Raw genomic sequence first — 25,643 nt, forward strand, 5'->3', positions numbered from 1 at the left:
TATGTTTGTCTAATTATCATGCAAAGTTGAATTCCAAGGTTATATTCCTATCTAGCATACATGGGGAACATTTTTAACTTGAATGAAAGATAGAATAACTTAACTTGTTGTTGATTATGATCCTTGAACCCTTGTGAGCCTAGCACCCCAAGTGTGATGCCTCAAATGCTTCACACAACACCAAATGCAAAGGAGTAAACTTTGAGAGAATCTTACACTTGCAAAATCGGCTCTAGCCCTCTTGTTTCTTAGTGTCACCGATTTTGGGGAGAACACCTTTGTTTATATAGTGTGTTGCATTAGGTAAACCCTAATGTAACATGACTCTTCATTTCATGATCCATGGGTTAACTCCATGGAGCATCCATGGAGCATCCTATGGGTGGAACCCAACTTGATAATCCATGGAGCCTCTTAGCCCACTATATAAGATATGGAAGATTTATATAATCTACCCATATATTTAATTAGTTATCTTTTGATCACTTAATTAATTCTTGATCAAACTAATTAAATAATATTATTAATATATTAGAACTTATAATATATTAATAAACCATAAGTGTTATTTCTCTCATTTTAGTTTATCCAATTGCATGGTGCCATGCAACCCAAATGGACCATGCCGGGTCGGGTCAAGTACATACCAGAAATAGTTATGGACTTAGACACCTTATCCAATAGTCTCCCACTTGGATAAGTCAAATAACTATAACTGCAAGTATGACTTCAGGAACCGATCAGCAATCGTAGCTCTTTCAAGGTCTCTCGGAACTGAGAAGATGATGATACGCCATTTAAGATAAGTGATCATATAATCCTCTGTTCTAGATATCAGCCGGACAAATACATGGAACAATGTCTTACTTATTGTCCAGCAGTTTGTTTCCCGATTTCCGATTTGTTTGACAAAGAACTTAATTGAACACATCAACTTAGTTCTGACCGGGCTCGGTACATAGGTCAAAACAAAATCATCGAGGGGCCTAGATATCAGCTTCTAATCCAAGAAGGAACAGCAAAACTTCGACTCATATGTTTGTTCTACTACTCATTGAATTATACACAAGAGCACGTTTTATAACATCGAGTTACCAATGTGTTTTCGTACAATCAATGCATAACCAACTCATAAGTAACAAATCATATATCTAGGTTTGAAGACTTATATGATATTACCGTCTCACGATCACTCGAGATAAATTCCATGAAGTGATTCCAGTGAGCGTGGGTTGAGTCCAATGCTCAGAACTTATGAGCACTCATGAGTGTTGTAGCCATGTCCAACAACTTAGACCTCTGCAACCAATCATGACAGTCTTGATTCATACCTACTTCCGACATATGACCGACTGTGGAGGTTCGAATAATATGATATACCAAACATAATTATTCTGGAAGTCAAAACATGCAAAAGAAATATAGTAAACGATCGACAAGAGATAGCAACACTTTACTCATAAATAAAACACCTTTTATTCATCATCTAATGTCAATTACACTTTACAAATTTCAAGGTTATCTAACTACTAAATCTAATATCATCCTTCATCCCTATGCTCCGAGCATGCTGGAGATGCTTAACCCGAGTCAGTCCCTTCGTGAGGGGATCTGCTGGATTCTCATCCGATGATACCCTCTTTGCCACGAGGAGTCCTTCTTCTATTCGATGTCTGATGAAATGGTATTTTCTGTCGATCTGTCTAGATCTCCCGTGATCCCTTGGTTCCTTGGCTAAGGCAACTGTACTTTCACTATCACAGAAAATTTTCATTGGCTCTTTAATAGCTGGTACAACTCCAAGGTCTCCAATGAAGTTCTTCAGCCATATCGCCTCCTTTGCTGCCTCGCTAGCTGCTATATACTCTGATTCGCAAGTTGAATCAGCCACTGTCTCTTGCTTGGAACTCTTCCAAGAAATTGCTCCTCCGTTTAAGGTAAAGACCCAGCCTGACTGAGAGCGGAAATTATCCCTATCAGTCTGAAAGCTAGCATCACTATACCCTACAACTCTCAAGTCTTCACTCCCACCAAGGGTAAGGACCCAGTCCTTAGTCCTCCGTAGGTACTTGAGGATATTCTTTACCGCAGTCCAGTGTGCCTTGCCAGGGTTCCCCTGATACCTGCTAACCATGCTCAAAGCAAAGGATACATTAGGTCGAGTACACGTCATAGCATACATGATCGATCCTACAGCCGAAGCATAAGGTATTCGACTCATTTCTGCTATCTCAGCCTCAGTACTAGGGCTTTGTGTCTTACTTAATCTGGCGTTACTCTGGATGGGTAACTCTCCTTTCTTGGAGTCCTGCATGCCGAATCTCTTCAGCACCTTATCCAAGTAGGTACTCTGACTAAGTCCAATTAGTCTTTTACTCCGGTCTCTCAAGATCCTTATCCCTAGAATATAGGCAGCTTCTCCTAGGTCCTTCATAGAGAAACACTTCCCAAGCCAGGACTTAACTTCCTACACAGTTGGGATGTCATTTCCTATGAGTAGTATGTCATCCACATACAATACCAAAAAACTAACTATACTCCCACTAGCCTTGACATATACACAAGATTCATCTTCACTCCTAGAAAAGCCAAATTCTTTGACTTTCTCATCAAAGCAAAGATTCCATCTGCGAGGTGTTTGCTTTAACCCATAAATGGATTTCTCAAGCTTACACACTCTATTAGGGTACTCTGTATTGACAAAACCCTCTGGCTGACTCATGTAAACATCCTCAGCCAACTTTCCATTAAGGAAAGCGGTTTTGACATCCATTTGCCATATTTCATAGTCATGAAATGCAGCTATGGCTAACAGAACCCTAATAGACTTAATCTTGGCCACTGGAGAAAAGGTCTCATCATAATCAACTCCCGGAGTTTGTGAGAAACCCTTTGCAACCAGTCGTGCCTTATAAGTGTGTACATTACCATCCATGTCGGTCTTCTTCTTGAAGATCCATTTGCACCCTACAGTCTTACGACCTGGTACATTCTCAACCAAGTTCCAAACTTGATTGTCATACATGGACTGTATCTCGCTGTCCATTGCCTCTTTCCACTTGGCTGACTCAAGGCCTGCCATGGCTTCCGCGTAACTGTTAGGTTCATCCAGACCTATCACTGTCTCATCACTGATAAGTGTATCACCTTCTGCAGTAATATGGAATCCATAGTAATGCTCAGGTGCATTCTTAACCCTTGTGGAACGCGTCAGAGGTACAGACTTGTCAATTGGCTCAACACAAGTTTCCTCCTCAAGTTGAGTGCTAGGGTTTGAAGTTCCTTCACCACTTGACTCTTGAATTTCTTCAAGGTCAACTTGCCTCCCACTGTCTCCTTGGCTTATGAACTCTCTCTCTCGAAAGAAAGCCCTCCTAGCTACAAAGACCACATTCTCACTAGGTCTGTAGAAGAGGTAACCAAAGGATTTCTGTGGGTAGCCGATGAAAATACACCTCTCACTTCGAGGTTCGAGCTTATCATGAGTCTCGCATCTCACGAAAGCCTCGCAACCCCAAATCTTAATGTGGTCTAGTTTGGGTACTTTACCAGTCCACATCTCATGAGGAGTTTTGGCAACTTTCTTTGTGGGAACTAGATTAAGGATATGGGCGGCAGTCTCTACGGCATACCCCCAAAATGAGATTGGTAGCGAAGCTCGACTCATCATGGAACGAACCATATCCAACAAGGTTCGATTACGCCTCTCAGCTACACCATTCAACTGCGGTGTCCTGGGGGTGTCAATTGTGAGACAATCCCACATTCCCTAAGATAGTCGAGGAACTCTGAACTAAGATACTCACCACCTCGATCGGATCGAAGCATCTTAATGTTCCTGCCTAATTGATTCTCGACTTCCTGTTTAAACTCTTTAAACCTCTCAAAAGTCTCTGACTTATGCTTGATTAAGTAGACATATCCATATCTACTGTAATCATCAGTAAAAGTCAAATAATAACGATTAGCATCCCTTGTGGCATGTTTGAAGGGCCCACACACATCCGTGTGTATAAGATCCAACAAACCTTCACCCCTCTCATAAGAACCTGTGAAGGGTGACTTTGTCATTTTTCCAAGTAAGCATGATTCACAACTATCATCTGACTTTAGGTCAAATGACTCCAATACTCCATCCTTTTGGAGTTGGCCTATGTGTTTCTTGCTTATATGTCCAAGACGACAATGCCATAATGATGCTTTATCCAAGTTATTATCATTAACATAATCAATACACAATACATTATTTCCTAAGTTATCAACCACAGATACAGTTTCATACACACCATCACAAGGTAATGCTTTAAAATAAAGAACATTATTAAAGAAAGCATTAATCGAACCAACTTCATTATCAAATGAAAAGGTGAAACCTTGTTTATACAATGCATGAAAGGAAATAATATTTCTTGCCATTTCTGGCGAATAACAACATTTATTCAAATCTAAACTAAACCCACTACTTAGCGATAAAGTATAAACTCCAATCTTGGTGACAGGTAAAGCTTTCCTATTCCCCATGATTAAGTTTATTCTTCCATGCTCCACATTCTCACTTCTTCTTAGTCCCTACAAATCAGAACAGATATGAATACCACAACCGGTATCAAGGACCCAAGAGTTAGAATGGGGTGAGTTATTAGATAAGATAGTGTAAATACCTGCATGGTTGGGTTTAACTTTCCCATCCTTCACATCTTGCTGGTACTTTGGGCAGTTCCGCTTCCAATGTGACTTTTCATGGCAATAGAAGCATTCAGCCTCTTTAGGGTCAGAAGAAGGAGTGACGATACCTTTCTTGGTTCCACTTGAAGAAGAGCCATCAAGGGTCCTAGCCTTGGTACCCTTCGAATAGCTCTTCCTCTTCTTCCCTCGACCTTTCCCGATTGCCAAAACCGGGGCGGAGTTTCGAGTAGGAGTGTTAACAACCGACTTACCCTTAAGACCTGTTTCTGCGGTCTTGAGGAGTCCCTGAAGTTTGCTGAGTGTGACCTCTTCCTTATTCATTTGATATGTCATGCGGAATTGATCATAGCACGATGATAAGGAGTGCAAAATGATATCTATTGCAAGCTCCTCAGGGAAGTTCACATTAAGCTTCAGCAACCGATCCACATACCTTTGCATTTTCTGCATGTGGCTCGTTATGGATTCCCCGTCCTTCATCATGGTTGTTATGATAGAGCATATGATTTCATACCTCTCTTGTCGTGCACTTTGATGGTATCTTTCCATCAGATCTTGGTGCATTTCAAAAGGGTAGAAGTCCTCATAGGACTTTTGGAGTTCCGCTGTCATGGTGGCCAACATGATGCATGCCACTTTTGTAGCATCCCTTTCATGTGCCCGGAAGTCAGCGATCTCCTGGGGAGTTGCAGTGGTCTCATCAATCTCCTTAAGCTCCTTGTCAAGGACATATTCTTTGTCCTCGTAGCGGGTAATCATCCTGATGTTTCTGATCCATTCATTGAAGTTGGATCCATCAAAAATGACTTTCCCACACAAGTTCATAAGGGTAAAGGAGCCATTAGGATTAGAGCCAGAAGCAGCATTGTTTGAAGACATCTGAAAGAAGAGAACAAGATGAGTTTAGATATTAAGAGAGTCCTTAATAAAACACTCAAATGTAATATTAAGGCTAGGATCCAATCACAATATATTATAACTTAGAAGAGGTATGTCGTAATCCAAGCTATAACATATTTGAAAGGTAGGTGAATGACGATTCACCAATTTCCACCATGAAAAACGAAATATAGATATTAGGTTTTTAATTGGTTCTTAGAAATTCCTAGATTCTTTTGAGATTCAATGAATTTTTTTTTCAAAGGCATGTTTCAATCTCGAGTGTGCCCTCCAAGTTTTGTGACTGGGATACCGAGGATCACAAAACGAGGTGTGAAGTAACCATGCAAATCACTTGGTACCCTTAAAGTTTATCACTCAATCGATGTGCCGGTAAACCACACACGCTCCACCAATACTATGATAAACCTTAAGTCACCCTTTACCTACCTTGTTAAGTCCAAGTTAGTGTGCCGGTTAACCACACACGCTCCACCAACGACTTAAACAAAGTGTAAAGTGTAATTTCATGGATTAGCACCTTATTCACATTTTTCCTAAAGTAACTAAAATTGGGAATTTAATAAAAGCATTTAGTTACTTTATAATATTCATCATACTTTTAATGAGAATTTATAAGTCCTTGTCCTACCCGTTCGGCTAACGACCATCCACCGATCAAGGAAGCGGTGGGTGAGAGTGGACACCCATTAAGTTGCCATTTTATAGGCAACAACCTTATACCCCCCTTATAGACCGGCTTAGTGAATGAGGCGTACTAGCGGTAAGACGACTTGATCTTATACATATATATATTAGTAACTTATAATATTATAAAGTATAAGGGTTGAATTTTAACTTTTAAAATTCTAAGGGTTGGAACTAAAGTTTTAATCAAGACTTTACTTGTTCCAAAACTTGAGGGCAAGTTTTGTAAACTTCAAAAACTTTTCATTTCTTATAACTTATGAATTAATTGAGTAATAAAAATGAAGACTCTTCATTTTTATAACTCTTGTGTTCTTTTAATGGCTTTAATAAAAGTGAGACTTTTGGTTTTCCATAACTTGAGAACAAGTTATGGACTTCATTAAAACACATTATGATCATGAATTAAACTACCATGAAGGTTACAAACAATTCCTATGATCATCTAATCTTCATAAGTTCAAGAACATGAATATGAACACTTTCAAGAATAAAAAATTACACTTAAAAAAAACTTGTAATTTTGATAATTGCCATTGTAAATGGATTAGCATAAACATTACACCATCTAAAACAAGTTTTAAAGCATCAAAACATTTTAGGGTAATGTTTCTAGTCCATTTCCAGCAACAAATGTGCAAACTTTCATACGAGCAGAAAACAGAAAAACGATTTTTTTCAAGCAGTTTGCACAAAAAAAACAACAAACAAACCTAGGCTCTAATACCACTGATGGGTTTTGAGCATTCTAACACTTCCTAAGTGTACATGCAACCCTAATACCCTTGGATCTATGTTTGTCTAATTATCATGCAAAGTTGAATTCCAAAGTTATATTCCTATCTAGCATACATGGGGAACATTTTTAACTTGAACGAAAGATAGAATAACTTACCTTGTTGTTGATTATGATCCTTGAAACCTTGTGAGCCTAGCACCCCAAGTGTGATGCCTCAAATGCTTCACACAACACCAAATGCAAAGGAGTAAACTTTGAGAGAATCTTACACTTGCAAAATCGGCTCTAGCCCTCTTGTTTCTTAGTGTCACCGATTTTGGGGAGAACACCTTTGTTTATATAGTGTGTTGCATTAGGTAAACCCTAATGTAACATGACTCTTCATTTCATGATCCATGGGTTAACTCCATGGAGCATCCATGGAGCATCCTATGGGTGGAACCCAACTTGATAATCCATGGAGCCTCTTAGCCCACTATATAAGATATGGAAGATTTACATAATCTACCCATATATTTAATTAGTTATCTTTTGATCACTTAATTAATTCTTGATCAAACTAATTAAATAATATTATTAATATATTAGAACTTATAATATATTAATAAACCATAAGTGTTATTTCTCTCATTTTAGTTTATCCAATTGCATGGTGCCATGCAACCCAAATAGACCATGCCGGGTCGGGTCAAGTACATACCAGAAATAGTTATGGACTTAGACACCTTATCCAACAGTTCGCCATATGGGAGTTGGAGAGGATATCCAATACTTCTATTGTAGTCGAAGGGAACGCATGACGACTTCATTCATACGCAACAGTATGCTATGTGAGTAGGGACCCATGAGAGTCCATTCCAGGAGATAAACGTCGGGAGCCACTAGTAGCGTATGGGAAGCGCCATAAACAGTGTTGTCTCTCATCAGAGATATAGTAGATCACAACATAGTTGATAGAGGCCTGTCAAATCCAGCTCACCCGAATGGAGATATGAAGCAATATATGTCTCCATAAAGACCTTCACCGAGGCATGCATTGCTTGTGTCTGCTCAACTACTACACTTGCCTCCTCTAGATTAAATTTTCTGCTAGCCACTTGCTCTCGCACTGCCTACCTTCCACCCTCTACACCAGCAGCCATACACACTGCCTTCATCCGCCGAACCCCCAACAAGAACTCAGGGCTCTTAATGAACTGATCCACCATGTGAACAACACCCTTCTGGAGAACCCAAGCCATGTCCTCCTCGACTCCTCAGTCACCAACTGCTCACCCTGCTGCTTCACTTGTCCCTCTAACGCTTCCTTCTCCACCGCCAAGGTCTCCACTTTCTAAGATAGACACTCCACCTCTTCGTCCAAGCTTGTCACTTGGTCCTCCACCGAAGCTTTCTTCCCAGAAAATAGGTCATATCACTCTTCAAATTTATGCTTCTCCTCCTCAAGGCCTAACACATTCTCCCTTAATTTGTCGTGTTCAGCTTTGATGGTGGTCGATTCCGCCAAGTCTGAGCCCACATGACGTAGGCGCCCAACTGCAGCCACCAAGTAGGGAGCAACCTAGGTCGCCACATACTAAAGGTTGTTCGCCATATGGGAGTTGGAGAGGAGATCCAATACTTCTATTGTAGCTGAAGGTAACGCGTGACGACTTCATTCATATGCAACAGTATGCTATGTGAGTAGGGACCCATGAGAGTCCATTCCAGGAGATAAACGTCGGGATCCACTAGTAGCGTAGGGGAAGCGCCATAAACAGTGTTGTCTCTCATCAGAGATATAGTTGAGCCAGGAGCAATTTGGAGGTCAACCTTCGGTTTCTTCCTAAACTTGTCACCGCCAAGACCAATGACATCATCCACCTCTTTCTTTGGTTCCCGAGGCGGTTATGTTGCCTCTTTGTCCATCCCCTCCGACTGGTGAGAAGTGTGATCATCGAGGATGTCGATGACTATGTTGGACCCCCCCCCCCCCAGCAAAAAGTCAAAGTTATGCTTCTTGTGAAGGCGTATTTCAATGGTATTAGCACCAACTTCCTCCGCAAGAGGGGCGTCCATCCAGGTTATCCGTTGCTTGGTGGTTACACTGCCGCCGCCGATTGACACCTCCTTCGTTGTTTCATCTTCAAAGTTTTGAGGCGTAGGATCGTCATGGAAAACACCACCAACGGGTACATCCACCAAACCAGGTTCTTCCTGAGTGGCGGCAGAGGAAAAGTCTCCACCAAGTCCACCTCATGATACTAGAGATTGTCATTGTACTTCCCTCGCATAACCATCTCAAAGGATAACACTTTCTCATTACATGCAAATAAAAAAGCAAACGGGTTAGCGACCCACTTTCATCTTGCAAAAAATAAAAAAAGGGGGGAGAAGAGTACCGACCATACCACTCAACAAAGAACTGAGGTATGTTCCCCTGGGCTTACCAGGCGGCACTCATTCTCACCGCCATCAAGATGCAATCCTCCTAATCTTCACCGACAATGAAGATACCTCTCAACATCTGCGCCACAGTCAGACTTGCATCCCACAGTTGTGGCGCCTGGTCAGAAAAGGTGGTCACTCGGGGATAACCAGAACTAACGAGGTTGTTGTTAACCCACAACCACTTATCCTGCCAGTTTTTTTAGGCGCCTTTTGGTTGATGATGAATGCGTGGATGTTTCTCCTTTGAGAGAATGTGTGAACACTGGACTGCGTGGACGAGTTAAAGTAAGCCTTAAACGCCCAGAATTGGGGAAGCACGCCAAGGGCTCGACAAGCCAGTTCGAACCCCACGATCTTGTTCACAACGTTAGGGGTCAGATAGTCCATAGAGAAACCATACTGATGCATGATTTCATCGAAGAAATCAGTCGTCAATAGCCGCAATCCCGCTTCAAATATTGGGACTCGGACGACGACCTTACTTAGCGGCAGCCTAATAATGATGGCCCCCTTTCATGGAAATTGCACTCCATGATACGACATGAAACCGAAGCGAAGTTGTAGAGCCTCAAACTCTTCCAATTTCATCTCAATTCTAGACCCTGGTGTCACCATTGTTTTGTTAGTGCAAACACGAGAAAGAAGAGAGTAAGCAAAGAAAAGTCGGAAGTAGTTGAGAACGAAAGATTAAAAAGAAAATTGTCCCTGATAAGGAAAGTTTAAATGAAGAGCGGGAATATTGAACCATCTCCATGATGAAACCACCTGTGTTGACGGCTCCGTCACATCAGCAAATGTCCAGACCATCTCCAACGAACATGTGTCCAGATCAAGACTAGAACAACTCAGCTACGCTACGCCAATGCAGACGTCTACTAGCCTAGGGGACTTGTTAACCTATCCCTCTAGGAATACGTTAAAGATAACAGAATTACTATCTTTAGGACGACCTAGCTAAAATTTGCTGCCCGGCCTAGTGCGTGACCCGAGACCTCGCCCTTGTGGTATCGCACTAGGACCTTGGCACTCGGCGCTCTTGCGCCCAGGTCCAATTCCAGACGATAATTTTCGGTCTATAATAAGCCAAAACATAGTTGGTCACTTCCCGCAGCGACAAGTGTAGCGCTCAGAGCGTTGTCCTTTGTCTCCTTTGCACCAATAGCAGATGGCCACTAGTGATGCACGATCGACCAATAGGACTCCTCCACGTCCTGTCGACCGATACGGGACAAAGGATACTGTTGGGATCATGTTCTGAAGAGGACAAATATAAAAGGAACCCTTTCCCTCCAGAGGAAGGGATCACCTCCTTCTATCCAAAACCCTAATTTATGTATACCCACAAACACTCATACTAACTAGATCATCGGAGCTTCGTCCCGGGAACACCTCCTGGACATCAACTAACGTTGCTCATTCATTGTTGTGCTTACAGGGCTTAACCCAGACGAAACCACCACGAGACGACGTTAAGCTTGTAGAACATATCACAACACATACACACACAGATATATATATATATATATATATATATATATATATATATATATATATATGGAGCGGTTCAAATGAGAACTACAAAAGATTAAGAACCATAAGAACCCCATTTTATAAGTAAATATATACACAATACTTATTAAACATGTTAAAATCCTGATTTTTTTTTTGTCTTTTTGGTACGAAAATGAGAAAATTATAATTTTACAGTCTAATATTTTCATTCAGACATAGATTCATATTTTAACACAAAAATATATATAAAATACAAAAATTAATACAGTACATTTACAGTTTAGTACATAAAATTCACAAGTTAATACAATCATAATATCACTAATTCGCTAATTTGAGGAAATCAAACCCAAACTCTACCACCACCACCAATTACCATACGTTGGCACCAACCATCTCTGTCAACGTCGCAACCATCATTCCTTTCAAACCAAATATGTATATAAAATCATGCATTGTCAGCGTAAATACTATATTCACAGTTTAATAAACATTTCAATTCGCTAATTTAGAGTTTAATGCCATAATTATAAAAACTAATACATTCTTACATATTTACGCCACAAAAAAATATTCACGAGAAAATTAATACAAATATTCATATTTTAACATAAAATTCTTAAAAAAATTACAGCTTAATATAATGAATTCACAACTTAATACAGTCAATTCACAATTTAATACATAAAATTAACAGTTTAATATATTAAATTCGCGTTTAATACATAAAACCTATACATTAATGTCCATATTCTCTACTTCAAACTTACATTATATTCAAATATGTGGGCTAGTGTTTCTTTCAAAGTTTAATTTACATAACATTCACAATTTAAATTTTATATATTTTATTCAAACTTAGAGAAAATAAGATCTATGTATAATGCTTCTTTCATCTCATATTTTAGAAGCAAACATAATATTCATAAAAAAAATAAATAATAATAACAACTTAATATACTCAATTCACAGCTTAATACATTTAATTCATAATTTAATACACAAATTCATAGTTTAATAAAATACATTTACAGTTTAAAACTTACATCTGATGATGTTTGGATCCTTGGAGGTTGTATTAGATAGCAGTTCACACACACATCACAATTAACAACTTAGAAAACCTAAATTCACATTATTTGAGAAAACACCAATATAATAAAAACACATTCTAAATCTGCATTAAAACTTATAAAAAATTCATACATTTACTGCTTAAACCTTATAAAAAATTCATTTAATCACAACTAAAACTTATAAAAAAATAATGCATTCACAACTTAATACTTCCAAAAAATCATGCATTCACAGCTTAAAACTTTTTCTAATTGAAACTGTCATATATATATATATATATATATATATATATATATATATATATGACAGTTTCAATTAGAAAAAGTTTTAAGCTGTGAATGCATGATTTTTTGGAAGTATTAAGTTGTGAATGCATTATTTTTTTATAAGTTATATATATATATATATATATATATATATATATATATATAATCCATGCATTAATAACTTAACAATTATAAAAAATCACTTATTCGCAGCTTAAGTAACTAGTCTAGAAATTTATTCACAACTTAATAAACTAGTTCAGAAACTTATTCACATTATTCAAAGCTTAAAAACATACCTTGTTTTCAGTGAGACATTTCATCAATCACTTTCAATGCATCTTATGTCCAGATCTGAGATTGTTCCCTTACCTCAAATCCATGAGCACCGATCATAGGTAGCAACAACAGTGGTGCGGCGTTGGTTGTGGTAAAGGTAGAGTCACATCAACAGTGGTAGCATCAGATTTGGACGTCAGATCTGTTGGCGGTGATTTCCGTCAGATCTATTGTTTTGGCAAAGCAAATCGATGAAGTTTTCTTGTACGCCATCAGATCTGGACGTCAAAGACTTGGAGATGAAATAGATGTGGACTTCAGTGTAGAGTGTGACGGTTTTTTGTGTTCCGACGAAGCACAGTAATTGATGTTAGGCAGTGGTTAGCGGTGATAATGTCGACAATGGTTACGCGAGTCAGTGAATCGCCAATGAAGGTAGATATGAAGACGAATGTTCTAGAACTGAATGTGGCGACTCCATATCTGAAGGTTGGCGGTCGGTGGTGGTAAGATCGACGTCGATGGCAAGAGGTTTTGGTGAGGCCAATGAGAGAAAATCTGAAGGAAAATGTTCTAGATCTGAAGGTAAATGTTCTAGATATGACCGGATCATGATAGATGTGGACTAGAAACACCACCGGAAACGAGATAAACCCCACCGGAATCCTTCAGGTATGTTGGAAGTAGTTAGAGAAGGACGTAACAACGGTGGTAATGGGTTTACCAGGCGACAGGAGGCAGTGGCATGGCGGAGACGGTAAGTGGTGGTGGTAGATAGTCGTCGGAGGTTGGTGGTGGCGGTGTTGTACAGTCGTCGGAGGTAGGTGGTGGCGATGTTGTACAGTCATCGGAGGTAGGTGGCGGTGGTGGTTCTACAGGAGGAAAGTGTTTGAAAGTTAAGAGAATTTGAAAAATGATGAGAGAGAGAGTAAGTGTATGATGTTTGGTGAAAGTGTTAGATCTAATGTTAATGATAAGAAAAATATAGGTCGGCGAAAATACTTTTAATGAAAGTGGTTCTCAAATAGTTCTTAACTTTTAGTGGTTCTCATTTTATATATATATATATATATATATATATATATATATATATATATATATATATATATATATATATGAGTTAGGTTATAATGTGGATGGTAACTATTGTATGGATGTAAGGATCATTGTGGTCCAATCATTTTTTTAAAATTAAGAAATTAATTATCCTATATAATTAAATTAAACAAATACATTAATAGCCTCTCATTAAATGAAAACGGATATGTAAGGGCATTTTTGTACATTGGCATTTATATATATACATAAAAGCTTAAAAAGTTGGGGACAGTAACTTTTTTTCTCTTTCTTCTGCTGCCACTGAATTCTTCTCTTCTTCCCTTTCCTTCTTATCCCTTTGGGTCGTCGCCTTGCCCCCTCCTCGTACAATACAAATTCGTTCGCTTTTCTTTATTTCCTCTTTCTTTCTGCTTACTTCCCTCTCCGCCTTCTCTCTCGCGAACACAAAAGCCACCGCCACCGCCAACGATATACTTCGATTTCCTGATCACATACCACCACCTTCCGCTACACCAGCCAGCTGTCTTTGCTGTCGCACCACATCAACAAGTCCAAAATTTGTTGTGTGTGTTTTTAACCGGTGTTTTTCTTCCCTGCAGATGAAATTGGTTGTCGATGGATGGATAAAGAGAGATTGGTATGAATACTCTTCGTCACTACCACTTCATCGACACCTCAATATTTGGGTGTTGTCGTTGGTTCTCGATACACTGTCTCTGGTGAAGTCTGCAATTTTCAGATGGTGTCGATACTTCCTCTGGATTTTGATTCTCTCCATAAACCTTCGTTTCATGTCTCCTCAATCAAAGCACAGGTGTTTCTAACTTCAACATGGTTATTCTCTATACATTTTTATATGATTATTAATCGAAGCTACATCTTCATTTTAATCTTTTTTTTTCTGAAGGAATTCAAATATTTGCAACTACTATAAATCAGGTAGGACGGAGAGTGTATTCCAAGTGTTCGATGAAATGCTTCACATAGGTGTTGCTCCTACTGCGAAGACATTTTATATCATGGTAAGTGGGATTTGTGATGGAGAGGATTGAGATTGAGTTGGATCATGATATTTTCACTGATTTAATCATTGGGTGTTGTAAGAAGGAAAATGCACTCATGAATGCAGAACCCAAATGATGGACAATATTGACTTTCTACTGTCTATCATTCTTTTTGTTCTTTGTTCTTCTATATAACTATCAAATATTTAACATCAACAAACTATTTTTAATATATCTACCTGATGTGGTATACGACTTGGGTACTGGTGTTGAAATGTTTTCCCCATATCACATCAATTTTGCAAGTTGATGATCGATCAATATTCAATAATATATAGTAACCAAAATTGACCAATTTTAAAAACATGCTTCTCATTATTGATCAGGATATGTCTGTGGTTGCTCCAAAAGCAAGAAGATAACTAATTCATTCTCCAGTTGGTTTCAACAGTTTATTCATCAATGCAATGGAAGGTGCGGTTAAGTTTTGAATTTCCAATATTTCCCCTTTATTGTATATTGGAACCAAATCTAATATTAGTTCTATTTGTGCGGATGGTTGTTGCATAGCTTCTTTCTGTTATACATTTTATACAATGTATATGAAGAAATGCGAGCTGCTCCTCTTAACACATTAAATCCACACAGAATCATGATGACTGCAGAAGATTCTGTTAAGGTATATAAATAAAATCTAAAAAGTCATATCATTATTTATATTCATCACCTGTCTGTTTTTCTAACGAGGCTTTTATGATTGATTTTTTTTTTGTTCTAAGTAAAATGACTTTTTTTTGTCCCAAAAATATCACCATTTTATGTATTCTGGGGACCAAAAAGGTTCAAAGTATATAATATGACATGACACATACCCAATACAAAATAGAACACAAATTTTAAAAAAACAATATGAACATAAACTGTCATTTGACCATTTTTCCCTCTTATATCCAAGAACAGTAACCATTCTTCCCCATTATATCCATAATCCAGGAAAATATATGAACCACCGGCTATATGTGTAAAACTGAAGGGTTTGTTTGGAAAAATGTGTGAAACTACATAACAAAAAACAGATATACAAAATGTCAAAAAAAAAAATTGGTAGAAACGGAATATTGGAATTGAAATACATGGCAGTTTGCATATCCTTGTCTGATATGCATTCAATCTATGTGTTTTGTTTGTAGTCAGGCTCAAAGTTGGTTGTTTGAAAAACTGATGACTAACATTGTAAAAATTGACATTGAAGACTACATTTGCACCTTCGCTGAACAAAAAAGTGAAAACCACCTCTGTCGGATGGTAGTAGACAACAGTGTCGAATCAGCCAGGGTAGGAGGGATCTATTTGGAAATGGGTGAAAGTGCGTTGCTATTAGATGGTGTATTCTAAAACTGAAATTATGCATTGTTTGTTAGTGATAGGAGATGGAAGGCTGCATCACAACAGGTAAGACACCTTTTGTATTCATTAGCTACAAATGATATAAAGCGATTGTAGCCAATAGGAACCCTTCAACTGCAAGGTTTATGTCAAATCAACCAGGCATGGGTTTGCAACTTGCACAACTTGGTCGAGATGCATCTGCAGCAGTATGTAATTTATTATTTATATAAAAGCTGTTAAATTTTTATAAAAGTTTGGATTTTTTTTATAATTTGATTGGTTTGTTGTGGTTATATGTTGAAGGGTGCAGCAAGAAGATTAAACTCACAGAAGAAGAGGTTGGAGGTTGTTGAATCAGTTGGTGTATCAGGGAAGGTTGACCGCAATAAAACAGTTAAATACTTCAGGCTAGAGGTATGTTTTTAAATATCACTTATCATATATGGAATAATGGATTTCAATCATAGTTTCTACCATTATTCATGGAAATAAAAGCATTTTATAATTAATGATGCAGTTTCAAGACACTCCCCAAGAAGAAACAGATGAAAATGTCGATTTCAGAACCCTTTTGAGTGTATTTGTAAGCCCCCTCAACTAATTTCAACACTAAAAAACCAAATACTTTTTTTTAGATTATAAAATTTATGGAAGTACATACCCTAAATCTGATTAATTGGTTTGAAACTTAACATGTGTCAGTTACTCCCATATATGTATCTCATATGATTGAGGCAGATATTGAAAAATAAAGGGCTCTTATGTTTACTGCATCTTCCCAGAAACCATATTTTGCTAATGTAGTGGTCTGATGCGATCATCTTTTGTAATCTACTCTTTCCTTCCTATGTAACTGATATCAACAACCGTTTCATATGTGTAATATCCCTTCATAAATACTATAATATGGTCGCTTATCTACTACAGTTTCAAATAACGAAAGAAAACAAGGTACACAGCGCCAACGGCGCATCTAATTCCATCTAGTTATTATCAAAATAAGAAACATTGTATATTTTTGTAACTGATTACCTCGTCCCAAAATTCTCGCATACCTCCATATATTGTTACTTTTTTAAAAAAATTTATGGATTTTAGTATTTCAATTTGTTAAAAAAAATTCCTATAATTCCGATTTTATAAGTACTATTCCTTATGCATATAATTCTTTAAGAATACGTGGACGTAATCTAATGTATTATATGTTTTAATAATAAGTAAACATTTTGAAAGAAATTGATTCTTAAAGAATACGACTTGTTCTTTAATAACGTGACTTTTTTCTTTATATTATTTTTTTAAAAAAAATTAAAGGAAATATAATAAATTCTTGAAATAATAAGACGTGAATGAAAAGCTCATACTTGCATTCCCAAAAGAATCATATAATCAAAATGAGAAAAATAAAATAAAATAAAAGTTGATAATTTTTTTAGAATGCAAACCAACTACATTCTTTAAGAATGCAAAAAATAAACAAATAAAAGAGTGAGATATTTTGCTAGAATGGGTCCTTCTTTAAGAATGAAACACCATTATTTAATAATTTACCGATATTCTTTAAGAATGGAGCAACATTCTTATTCTTAAAAGAATGTTGTGACGAAAGGATGCGATTTTACACTCTGTTTTTGCTTCTTTATTAACGACACGGTCGATCTTTGTTATTGCTTCTTTATTTACGACTCGGTCGATCTTTCATCTTGTAAACCTGCAATTAATATTCAAGTTTTATGAAATAGATATTTAACAAAACAAACACAAATTCATGAATTTTAAGAAATAAATGCTTAAATATACATACAATTTTATTTAATGTAAGCAAAATGTATCATGGAATCCATAACACTGAACGAATTCATAACTATAAAGAAAGTAAAAATAACTATATTGATCAAATCAAAATGTAAAAAACAAAAGGATTAAATGAACTAAAAAGAGTATGAGGACTATGATTAAATTAAAATTTAAAATAATTCTATAAAGTTAAATGAACATATGATAAACCTCTCTTATTGACAGCCAAATAAAGTGGTTCCTTGTCGTACCTACATCCATGAAGGATGGCATAATTAAAATAATTTGATAAAGATTAAATTAGAATCGTACTATGAAACTCGCTTAAAAATCTAATAAAAACCTTACCGATGCAAACGTTAAAAAAGTGAATAATCTTTTTTTTTTGAAAACCAATAGATGCTTCTGAACATCATGGATTGAGGATTGCTTTTGGATTCTGGTATAGACAGTTAAGGATACGAAAGAAATAGGAGATATGAACCGAAGATATACCGTGGTGTGAAGGCGACAGAAGTGGCTGACGGTGGAGAGGGAGGATGAAGAAGGTAACTCGAGGTCGACGTCTTTGTGGTAGGGTTTTAAATAATTAAATTCATTTGCCTAAATTAAAGGGATCAATGGTTTAATTATTTAATTATCAAGATTAATTAATAGTTAATATTACAATTTTATCCTTATTCAAGTTTTTGAAATTGATTGGTGCACATTAATCCCTACATCTACACAATAATTGTCTATCCATATATATAAACTATAATAAATATTTTTAATGATTAGAGATGTTATCAGGTTTTTTTGTTACTTTGTTTATTTTAAAGGTAAACCACTATGTCAACAATATTAGTGTAGTTTACAAAATAAAGGTAGCCTTTACATATTTAATATTCAAATATTGATCAATTCGGTATCAATTATGTGCAAATTGTCTAAGAAAAAGAATCTACCACAAGATGATATGCTTTTATAGTAAAGCCTTTTGTAATTACACTATGTTCCATTGACGGCTTTACTTCGTAATGTCTCAGGATCCATACTTTTACATTATATATTTTAATAATTTTATTTTCATTTATTACTTCTAGAATATCAAAAAATGGACTTTAGATATGTGTTTTATGTAAAATATTTAACTTTTCATAAGAGTGTTTATAAAAAATAATAAATTTAGTACTTAAAAAATGAAAAAATAGAATTTGATAAAGACGGAAAAGAGGAAGTATATACTTTGAGAAACTAAAGGAGATGATTAGTATAAGAAGACATGATAATGTTTTTCTTTCACTTGCTTCTTTCGTACATCTTTCTCCGCCACCTTACTCCCCTTTACATTGTGCTTAGTTTTACTTCCGCCACTGATAACCAAGATGATTATATTTAGATAAAGGGATAATGACTTGAAAGGGTAACGAACTTTCGATTTTGTTCACATTTAGTCACTAAACTTTTTTTCGTTATCTATTTGCCATTGAACTATTGAAATTGTTCACATTTTACCCTTATGACCGGCTGTTACCGGTCATAAGGGTAATATGTGAACAGTTTCAATAGTTTAGTGGCAAATAGATAACGAAAAAAAGTTTAGTGACTAAATGTGAACAAAATCGAAAGTTTGTTTCCCTCTAAAAAGTTCAATGACTAAATGTGAACAAACTTCCTCTTGTATTATGTTTTAGCAAATTATTTATTTTTGTTAAAATATAGCAACATTTGTTGATGAAGAAATCTATGAAATATAAAAAACAAAACCCCGAAAAATATATTAAAAAAAACGAAAAACCGAAACCGAAATAAAAACCAATGGTTTGGTATTTTCCAAAATAAAAAATCACAATTTTCCAATCTGATTTTGGTTTTATAAAAATTCAACTTTCGGATTTCCATATCTAAATCCCTCCCCCTTTTTATAATCGACAAATGATTATAAAACTAAAAAAGGGAATGAGAAAGCGTTCAATTCAGAATTTTCTATCCAAAACTCCCCCTTTATGACATGAGAGATAGAGAGAGAGACATGTAAACACGTCTATATAAGGTGGGTTCATACCACATGTAGAGGTGTGCTTGAGAGATGTAACATTGAGAGTGTTAGTGTGTTAATTATATAGATTTAGATCTAGATCCTTTTTTGTAAACACCTTTCATAATCGAATGCATCTCTTAAACACCCAAATCACCGTGTTCTTTGTGTGTTATTTAATTCTGCATGTCAAACCAATGGTCATAATTCACATCAGTGAGAATGGTTCATTTTTTTGTAAAACCAAAATCAGATTGGAAATTTTGATTTTTTATTTCCAAATATTATAAAACTTTTGTCCTTGTGTAGTTCAATACATATCGATTGAAGGCAAACGGGCAACAAGCTGCGCCGCTAGCCCTTTCTGGATAGCAAAACCAATTCTTTTGAAAACTACATTTGTGGATCTAGGAGATATGACATTAGAATGCATGACCCGTTGGACTCTATTGAGGAGCTCCACCGCCTCTGGTGCGAGAAAACCAAATGTATCGAATGCAAAAGGAACAAACACATGTTGATTTGCTATACATGCATTCTCGTGCTTTACCACTTTGCACGCAGCGGCTTTCAAAGCGGCATGCCCAGCTGTGAAACCCCCGCTCCCTAAACCAACGAGAGGAGAGACCCCAGTAAGATCCACGCACGCATGCTTCCCTCCTATCCATCCAAAGACCAAAATGTCAGCCGGTCTAAGTGTGGACCTTCCATCCTGCGGGTCCGTCAAAAAGTTCACTGGCGCTTCTTTCTTCACAGAAATACCAGCACGCCGACAAGCATCAAAGAGAACATCCCGAACCACATCATGTCTATACTTGAAACCAGTAAGCTCTCTACAATGAATCGTGTGTTCCCTAAAGGTATCCAAACATGCCTTGCGACAAACTGGACATATCTCGTCAATTGGGAATATGGGAATCATGAGGCGGTAACGAAGGATAGTTCGGTACTCCACAGGAGACATATGTTGGCCAAGACCATCAATAGGGATAGTTAGCAGAAAATCCTGAGCATGAGGCGCTCGTAGACACTCAAAGACTGCTTTCTGTCTGACAGTCATGTCAAAGTCGACTTCCATATCTTGGACGATTTTGCTAAAAAGGGCACACGCCAAAGCTTTTTGGGATTTAGGGGGGGCGGTGTCCTTATTAGTGAAACCGCTACAGTCAAGTCCCGAAATCGTATTGCGAAGATGAGTCATAGCACATAGGTAATCCGAGTCCATACCACATATGTCACTGTCACGTAAGATGTGGTCTTGTAATGCCCAAGATTGGGCCCTCGAGGCTACAAATGCGTAGGAGGAAACCTCGTAGGCCGAGTACAAACCCAAACCACCGAAACGAATAGGTAAGGAAGCCAAGCGCCACTGAATGTCTCCAAAGAAGGGGCCTCCACATACCACCATATCCTCGATAGACCTGTGCAATCCTTTGTCAAAGACTAACCCTGCCTCTTCTATGTATATCGGCTGGCATGTCCTTAAACCAAAGAAAAGTTTTGCAATGCCCATACATGATCGAAGCAAAAGGAGCTCACTCTGCGGGTCACATAGTTGTGGAAGAAGGCCCATCAAATCAACAGCATTGACCGCTCTCTTCATGGCCAGCCCGCTAATAAACCATGTGTCTCTGCTAACAGCCCCCCCCCCCCAAGGAGCTTCACCCCCAAAGAAGGTCTCCCTATATCCGTTGGGAATAAATCGGCACGAAGCTTCCTACCATCACAGGAGGGCCAAAAAATCTCCGTTTTCTTGATGTTCAACTCCAGACCCAAACCTGGACCATGCAACCGAATTATGTTCACCATTTGGGCAACAATGGAAGCTTCTGAACGGGCACAGACAAATATCACTCGAACTTGTGGAAGAAGAAGCCATACAAGAGAACAAGCCTCGAGATGAAGCTAAAACTATGAAACAATATTTAACAAGGAAGGGAAGGAAATGGCACACCAACACAATGTTGGTGTGCACAAGAAGCATCCAAACTAAGCAAACTACATTATCTTGAACAATAAGGCTGCAGCACGAGAAAAACTGGTTTAGGCATTTTATCAAACACTTGGTGGGCAGCAAAATTGGCTTCTTAGAATTTCATCTTCTTCCATTGAAACATCAACCCAAAATATCTAATTTAATGAAGATAATCCTCAAAGCATGCCTTACTTAATCCCACCAACAATTCATTTGCTCTGATTTTGTAACCAAATTCCGAAATCAAATATTCCCGATTTCAGAACCTCTTTAAAAGTTCAGCACGTCACAAGATATTTCAGAAATCCTGTAACTTGTAGAATGGAATCAAAACAGAAATTAACGAAGATAGCGAGAGTGTATGCACGTATGTTGAAAGAGGCTTATGGCGATGGTGGTTAACTCTGCAAATTGAAGATGCGCTGTGACTTTTGGTTGGCTAAATTCACACGTAAGGTTCAATTGTTCGTAAGTTCATTGACTTTTAAGAAAACCACTTCTTATTTCAAGTCAGCAAGAGAATGGTCTTCATTAACAAATGTCAAACCATTGGTTTTTTATTTCGGTTTTGGTTTTTTGTTTTTTTTTAAATATATTTTCAGGGTTTTGTTTTTTTTATTTCATAGATTTCTTCATCAACAAATGTTGCTACAATTTAACAAAAATAAATAATTTACTAAAACATAATACAAGAGGAAGTTTGTTCACATTTAGTCATTGAACTTTTTAGAGGGAAACGAACTTTCGATTTTGTTCACATTTAGTCACTAAAATTTTTTTCGTTTTCTATTTGCCACTAAACTATTGAAATTGTTCACATTTTACCCTTATGACCGGTAACAGCCGTTCATAAGGGTAAAATGTGAACAGTTTCAATAGTTCAATGACAAATAGATAACGAAAAAAAGTTTAGTGACTAAATGTGAACAAAGTCGAAAGTTCGTTACCCTTTCAAGTCATTATCCCTTAGATAAATATGTTATAAGTTATTTAAACGGTTTTTATTATGCTTGAATAAATACATAATTGCGCAACTATTGTCAATTTGAATCATACATGAATCAATCTCAGAATAAATCCCTTAAAGTGAGTACTTTTGAGAAGACATGTGGGGAATTAAAAAGATTGGATAGAAATGCACATGAATGGCTTCCTAGATATTGGATATGCAAAGGTGTATGTCTCACTTTACAAGTAATGTAGGAGACAAGAGTTTGAGTTTTTGGAGAAAGAAATCTTTCTTTTAAAAGAGTTAAATATGCATTTATACAATGATATTTTATATGAAATACACAACCACGTTTCATTTAAAGGCCAAAAGATCCAATATTTTATTCTGTTTAATTATTTGAAACATTGATGAATAATTCGTCTTAATTGTATAAATTAATAATATATATATATATATATATATATATATATATATATATATATATATATATATATATATATATATATAAACATGTTAACATAAATTAATAAAAGAAAATAAAAAGTAAGTCATCGTTAGATAAATAAGAATTTAACCAATGTATTGTCTTGAATTCAAGAATGAAATGAGGTTGCTTATAACCATTTTCTTACATGAATTAGAAACTTATATAATATTGTTAAATAAGTATACATTGAACCTTTTTTAAATGAACGATCTCATTTTTAATTGGTAAATATTCTTCAAACATCGTGTGAAAATAAAAACATAGTGGAATCAACCCTTGGAGAAAATGATTGAAGATTTACAAGTGTGGAAAGAAGATCAAGGGTGATTCTCTCTTACAAGGAGAGGGCTTGAATATCTTCTCATATAGTCTTTCTCTTCTAGTATTTTTCTTATAGTAAACATAATTTGAAATCTTCCAGCAACCATTGTTCTTTTCTAGTTTTTTTTTTTTTTTTTTTTTTTTTTGTGTGTGTGTGGTTTTCTTCCTGTTATAAAATCTGATTATAATATGTTTCTTGTTATGCAAAATCTGAGGTTAGAAATCAGATTATGCTTGTTGTTTGAAATCATATTATGCTTGTTGTTTAGAAATCAGATTATGCTTGTTGTTTGAAATCAAATTATGCTATATGGTTTTTCTGGAATAGGTATTCAGATTAGGTTTGAAATCAGATTTGCTATATGATTATTTTGCTGAGATCAGATTTGAATGTTGCTATATGGTTTTTTGCTTGAAATCAGATCAGATAAGATTATGTTTCTTGCTTCATATAGTTCATTTGTGTTTATGCATGGGCTCCTTGAGTTATTTTTATAATCAGATGAACAAAACTTATTTTTGTAATTGAATCTTTGTAGATCTATATTTTTTGTAGTAAGACATTTGTAGCTCCGAGTTTCTGATATGATTTTCTAATTAACTACATTTGTGCTACGCAAAGGACAACATGAGAGAATATCTAGAGTGCATTTGATGAAGCAATGGATTTAACACATAAAGTTGAAAAAGGTATCCTAATGTTTAAATAAATTTGAAATGTTTTTATTGGTATGTGTTTTTATTGTGTATAAGAGCTAATGGATTATAATTTTTAATACTTTTAAGTATAACACAATAAGTTTATTTAAATTTCAGTTTATTTAACGATCTGCAGATGTTTGGTCCACCTTTTCTTTTATAGATGTTTGCAGATGTAGTTTGCAAACTGCAAACTTTTTACCCATGGTTGTCAAAATCGCGATCCTGATCGTAGGATCGTACGATCCTGTGATCCTAAATATGAAAAACGATTCGGATCGTAAAAAGATCGTATTTGAGGTAGGATCGCAGGTAGGATCGTAAGATCGTAGGTAGGATCGTAGGATCGAGATCCGATCCGATCCTACCTTCCCTTGATTTATTTATTTATTTATTTATTTTTATTTTTTTGCAAATGAATTTTTTTACCATTTTATGTCTTTTACCCTTTACCAATTTTCCATTCATCATTTTGTATTGTGGCTTATGACTAATATTTTAAAGTTTTTATAATTTTTGAACGAAAAACTGAATGTTTGAAATACTTTTCATGATTAAAAATTATAAATTAAAATTATATTTTATTTTGTGGGATCTTAGGATCCCGATCCCGATATTACGATCCCGATATTGCAAACCCAAAAACGATCCTAGGTAGGATCCCGATCTTGACACCCTTGTTTTTACCTATTAAAAAACAAACAACACCAAAGTGAGGGTTTTAGCCTAATTTGATCGATTTGATCGAGCATATTTATTAGCCCAACTAGCTCTTGCTTGGTAACAGCTAGTATAATGCCTAAGCTTCGTCTGTCGACCACCTAGACCAATTATTACAACACTAATGAGTATTAGAGTTCATGAATTCCAAAAGAATGAAAGAGAAATCAAATAATTCATATATGTATACAAATAACAAGTGATCATTATAAGTTTACCTTAGACATCAATATCTAATAATTATGAGATAATCAAACATTGCTATTAAATTAAATAAAAATAATTATTATATATAACAAATTAGTGGGTCAGAGATCATAAATCTATTAATTGAATAGATTTTTTTTTTAAAATGATTATATTAACTCAACCTATCAAATTTTGAGACATATACAGATATGTTGTCGTCTCCTCATTATCTAATGTATAAAAACTTACATCTTGCATCTAATCTTAAACTAGCACAGCCACATGAGGGCCAAAATAAACCCAGGCCCACCTTAACGTTGTAAAAAAAAAACTACTAGCCGAGGCCCACCTTCAAACTGATTGAAGTAATCAGCAACCCAAATCTCCTTCGTTTAAATCAACATCAAATCAGATGACAGAAGTGTGTGCAAAGTGTGTGCACCAAACATCGTCGT

General features: G+C 36.2%; 1 protein-coding gene across 3 annotated transcripts; it reads left to right on the forward strand.

Moving 5' to 3' along the window:
* Positions 1-13,952: 13,952 nt before the first annotated feature.
* Positions 13,953-18,321, forward strand: LOC145169052 (uncharacterized). 3 transcript variants are annotated; one of them, XM_079087642.1, is made up of 10 exons: positions 13,953-14,449; positions 14,543-14,657; positions 15,026-15,113; positions 15,210-15,318; positions 15,892-15,974; positions 16,061-16,091; positions 16,168-16,234; positions 16,332-16,442; positions 16,546-16,611; positions 18,225-18,311. In XM_079087642.1, the coding sequence occupies exons 7-10, from the start codon at positions 16,172-16,174 to the stop codon at positions 18,246-18,248; spliced, it is 264 nt and encodes an 87-aa protein (XP_078943768.1). In that variant the 5' UTR covers positions 13,953-14,449; positions 14,543-14,657; positions 15,026-15,113; positions 15,210-15,318; positions 15,892-15,974; positions 16,061-16,091; positions 16,168-16,171; the 3' UTR covers positions 18,249-18,311. The 3 variants fall into 3 exon arrangements, with proteins under 3 accessions (XP_078943768.1, XP_078943766.1, XP_078943767.1); XM_079087640.1 differs by having other exon boundaries at positions 15,892-16,091; positions 18,225-18,321; XM_079087641.1 differs by lacking the exons at positions 13,953-14,449; positions 14,543-14,657; positions 15,026-15,113; positions 15,210-15,318 and having other exon boundaries at positions 15,358-16,091; positions 18,225-18,321.
* The last annotated feature ends 7,322 nt before the right edge of the window (positions 18,322-25,643 follow it).

The sequence above is a fragment of the Lactuca virosa genome, chromosome 4, assembly GCF_052849685.1.
Source record: "Lactuca virosa cultivar CGN04683 chromosome 4, Lactuca_virosa_CGN04683_v6, whole genome shotgun sequence".
Taxonomy (NCBI): domain Eukaryota; kingdom Viridiplantae; phylum Streptophyta; class Magnoliopsida; order Asterales; family Asteraceae; genus Lactuca; species Lactuca virosa.

Excerpts from the sequence above, each read along its gene's own strand:
- LOC145169052 (XM_079087640.1), top strand. The coding sequence starts at position 16,021 with ATGGTGTATTCTAAAACTGAAATTATGCATTGTTTGTTAGTGATAGGA. Across the intron at positions 16,092-16,167 it reads GGAAGGCTGCATCACAACAG|GTTTATGTCAAATCAACCAG; the intron begins GTAAGACACCTT and ends TTCAACTGCAAG. Across the intron at positions 16,612-18,224 it reads GAACCCTTTTGAGTGTATTT|ATGCTTCTGAACATCATGGA; the intron begins GTAAGCCCCCTC and ends GAAAACCAATAG.